Source organism: Eubalaena glacialis, chromosome X (genome assembly GCF_028564815.1).
Source record: "Eubalaena glacialis isolate mEubGla1 chromosome X, mEubGla1.1.hap2.+ XY, whole genome shotgun sequence".
In the NCBI taxonomy this organism is placed as follows: Eukaryota; Metazoa; Chordata; class Mammalia; order Artiodactyla; family Balaenidae; genus Eubalaena; species Eubalaena glacialis.
Genome location: NC_083736.1, coordinates 21,870,588 through 21,875,036, shown reverse-complemented (window position 1 = coordinate 21,875,036; position 4,449 = coordinate 21,870,588). Strand labels below are relative to the sequence as shown.

At 49.9% G+C, this 4,449-nt stretch overlaps 1 protein-coding gene across 3 annotated transcripts in view; it reads right to left on the bottom strand.

The window, feature by feature from the left end:
• Window positions 1-828: 828 nt before the first annotated feature.
• The window catches only part of POLA1 (DNA polymerase alpha 1, catalytic subunit), a 299,723-nt gene continuing 296,102 nt past the window's right edge, over window positions 829-4,449 (bottom strand). For all 3 annotated transcript variants that reach the window (XM_061178523.1, XM_061178524.1, XM_061178525.1), the window contains one exon: window positions 829-1,937. In XM_061178523.1, coding sequence (XP_061034506.1) covers window positions 1,792-1,937 — 146 coding nt within the window. In that variant the 3' untranslated portion in view covers window positions 829-1,791. The remainder of the gene's footprint in view (window positions 1,938-4,449) is intronic.

Sequence of the window (4,449 nt, the reverse complement as noted above, 5' to 3'; positions counted from 1 at the left end):
GTTTCTGCCCTCACAGTGATTACAATCTAGATGCAGGGACAAGAAGCAGACCAGTGAGAACCTGTTTCTGTCTCCTGGAGTTTCTTGACGAGCAAGTTCAAGATAACCCTCTATTTGTATTTACCATAATAACCCCAGGTCCCAGAAATCAAGGAACAGTGAGGAAAAACCACCTAATCCTTAGTTTCCCAGAGCAGCCTGGGTGCTGCAACTTCTGACAGGTCGCAGAGCCTGAGGTACCAAGGCAGTAATTAATTAACCGACACGGCCATTAACCCAGTGTTTCTACTTAGAACCTGAGTATAGGAGACAGAGGAGAAATGAGGAGAGGGTGAGGGAAAGAAAAGAGAAGGCAAAGCAAGATACAGGGCAGCGTCATCTCCACTGCTTAACAAGTAAGCCTTTGCTAGAGTCCAAGCCGGGTGACCTTTCTCCCAGGAGCCATCAGCCTTGCTTTCCAAAAGGAGACAGCACTGGGCTCTTGGCTTAGCTCTCTTTGGCTGTCCAAGTCAGCAAAGCACATGAGAAGCCATACTTCATCTCTTAAAGGACACAAAGTGCATGGAAATGCCACTCAGAACACTGGAACATACATCACACCGAGGATCTCTGAGTGGAGACCTGAGCGGGCTGAGGTTTGGGAATGGGATGGTCTCCAGTCATCCCTTACTCCTGGCTGCCCTCTCCAGTCCAGTCTTTGCACCTGATAAGGAGTCACTGCAACTGATTTCCCTTTAGAAAACTTTATTCTGAAGTGAAAAAAAAAGCACAGCGTATGTTTCTTTTATGAAAATCCATAGGCAGATATCTTTTAAGAATATAGCATAGTTGTACAAGGGGAAATATGTTTTGTTAGTATAATCTTACCAAGAACGTAAGAAAGGAAAGACTGATATGTTGAAATACGTTTGGCTTCTGGCAAAAAGGCACCGTTCTGAAGAAATGAGAAAAATAGCGCCAGGGCCGATTAACCATCTCTCCCCCCAGTTTTTCTGAATATAACACAATGATCCTCACCCCAACCTATACACATTTTTAATGAAATGCTATAGGATATGAAATTATTTAACATGTGCTTTCCTTTTGTATAAACCTTTACCTAGATTTTCTACTTGAGGAAATAAAAAAGGAAGGTGAGTGTAAAACGGCTGCCCAGTGTGCATGTACGCGTGCATGTTGGGCTTTGGAGAAATTCAATACACAAGTAAGCTCTGTTTAATCTATTTAATCAGTGCAAGGCTTCTAAATCTCCCCCCTCAGCTACCTATATGACAGAAAGACCGAAAAGGATAGCCACTCCTGGAGCCAGCAGCCCGGGAAGCACTTGGGTTCAGACTGGATTTAACTGGCCCGTGAAAAGGCAAAGTGTCAGCCCTCCGACCAAGCTCCACGAAACCCTCTTTCTGGGGGCGCCTCTGCTGAAGGTCCTGGGGCAAAGCCTGGGGTGACTTGCATCCCAGCCACTCTCAATTTCTCTTCCCTCACCGACCCCTCCCCTAGAAATCCAGTCCCGAATGCGAATGTGAAGCAGCCATCTCCAGGTGGTGTTTTAGCAGCACGAGGTATACTGTCAGAGGAAGGCGGTTTTGCTGTTCTCTGATGCTTGGCAGATTAAATATTTTTGCAGTCCCTTCCCCCTTAATAATCCCCCTCCCAAGCCACATCCACACAAACATGATATGTAGTCCCAAAGGAAAAGCGATGCAGGAGAAGCAGCCAGGGCCATGGTGCAGGTGCCGAGGATGTGGGTCTTCCTTCCACCGCCCCCGAGCGTCCACTTCCGGGAACCCCTCAGGACCGCACAGCACAATCGGCGAAGAGTTTGCTGAGATTCACTTCCGAGTAGCCACTTTGGGACAAGAACTGCTCTGCTGTGTTCTTGAGTTTTCTATAGTCCTGAAGAACTTTGGGAGTAAAAAACTGCTTCTTCAACTTATCTAAAAAGAAATAAAAGTAAAAGGATTACAAGTCTCAGAGGCAGCTTCTTGTAAAGAGCATTCAGTATTGCCCAAGCACTAGAAGCAGGGGCTGTGGGTTCTGTTCTCAGCTCCAGGTCAGATGTCCTCACGGTCCTGTGGCTGGTCTACCCCTGGGGCCAGTCCCATGCCGGGGGGGAAGGGACCCCGAGATTCCTCTGTAGAAGCCTTTCTTCCTTCCCCCTGCCCGCCACTTCTCAGCACCTAGCTGACTCAGCGCACCGGGGACAGAGCCACCCTTGACTGACGGGAACTGCAGGTGCAGGGCCATGTGCGGCAAGCAAGGTGAACTCCGCTCCCAGACACCGGATTCGCGGCACTGTCAAGCACAAGCACACAACTGCATGCAAAGTTCGGATGTGGCAGGAACTAGTTTGTCTCAAAAGGAAGGCAGAGCCTCCCAACGCAAACTCTCCAGATCAGCTGGGCCTAGTCAGCTTCTTCGAGTCCCTTCCATCTGCGTCCCTCTGCTACACAAAATCTCCTCTGCTCAAAGAGGCGAGGGGTAGGCTGTCTGGAGAGTACCTGTCCATTGGCAAGATTGCTTTTTTCTTCTTTGTCCACACTGTGTGCCCGTGAACTTGAGGGGTGCAGCCGTCCTTCCTCTGCTCCTTCCACCCCATTCATCCCTGGCCTTAGAGAAGGGTACTCTCAGCCGGAGAGAGAGGGTCCTTCCTTTCCCTCCCCAGGGTGTGAGACCTGTACATTTGGTACTTTGGAAGGAGCACTGGGCAGAGACACCCAGGTCTGGTCTTTTGGGGATGGGGGTGAGCCCTGGGGTTGCCAACCCTGCCCAGGATGGTTAAGATGACACAGCTTTTGTTCAAAGCTGCTCAGGAACCCTGTGAGGTGTTTGGAGAGGCCCTTCTAAAAAAAATTCCCCATCTGATGGCTGAGGAAACTGGGCGGTTAAGTCACTTGCCCCAGGGCACATAGCTGGAGATCTAGGATGCAGAAACGCAAACCCAGGTAGCCAAAACCCTGAGCCCACGCTCGGCAAGGCTCACTGTGCCCCGTGTCCCTCACTGTCCCTGCACCCCGTGTCACTGCTCCCAGATAGAGACGGGCAGGCCCCCAGATGCTGGCCTGGGCCAAGGAGGCTGGGGGGAGCGAGGCTGTCCGGCGCCCCGGGATAGGAAAGCATCGGGAAGGAAACACGGAAGGGAGTGCATATCAATCACCAAAAGAAAAAACCCCACGGAAACAACAGAGCAACAGTGAAGTCTACAAAGCACCTGGAAAACGAAAACTTGGTCTCCAGGTTTTTGTTCTTTAGCTACACATTCGCGTTTGTTCTCCACAACCTTTTCTAAATTACATCAATTGCCTTTCAAAAAACAACAACAAAAAGTTTTGTAGAGAGGATTTAAATGCCCAAAGGGGGTGGAAAGAGGCGAGAAGAGAGAGAGGGGGCGCATCGTTAAGCGAGGAGAGAGACACTTTGAAAGTTCTAATTATCGGAGTCTGGGAATACACAACAATGGCCCGAGCAGTGGCGGCCGAGGCCAGCGCCCCATGCATGTGAATGACACAAATGCATGTGTGACGGGGAGAGACATTTACAGAGCTGTGGTGAGACGGAGCAGGGGAGGAAGAGAGAGGGCACAGCTCCTGATGTGTTTACCTCCTCTGCTGATGGGATATTGACTTTTCCCACCAGGTTGGTTAGAAAGGGGACTATTTACGCTGCTACACAGCGGAGTTAGAATGACAACCAGCGTCACTCGGTGCTCTTCTTCGTAAAAGACAACTGTGACCGCCAGCATATCCCATAGCCGGTCAATACAGCCCAGGCACCATTCCACGCCGGTTAGAGATGCAGAAAAAAGCTCCTACTTGCTTCCCCAATGAGAACTGAATCAATAATGTTTGGAAGGTCTTCTAGGAAACAGAACTGCACGAGCTGTCACAGGCCACATTGGGGGTGGGAGCTGAGGTGGGGAAAGGGTTCACCCCTTCTTCGTGGTTTTTCTCTCCCTGCTTTGGGCACCTGGGCCACCCACGTTAGGCTTCTGTCACTCTGTTTCCCTTAATGCTACACCCACCCGCCACTTTAGAACTCAAGGGAAAATCCCAGGGTTAAATGGTGGAAACCAGTTAATGTAGCTGGTAGAACCTGATTCCTTCTCCCTGTTCCAGTTTTGGGAGTCAGGGAAGAGGCCATCTTATGAGCACCTGACCCGAAGCAACGACTGTTAAAAGATTTCAAGAGGACATCAGGCAAGAGGCGGAGAAGAGGTGCAGCCATCCCGCCCCATCCACAGAGATGCCACTGGCCATGGCTGTTGCTGTCTCAACAACCAACAAAAAAATGCAAACTTCAAGACAGGGAAGGAACACACGAGCACACAAGCAAAATATACTCTCGTGGACTGAAGTAACACTGGAAAGCACTCATCTTAATACACCAGCAAAGCGAATCTACTTTTCCTGGGAACAACATTTGAGGAACATGTATCTACAGCTTTTTTAC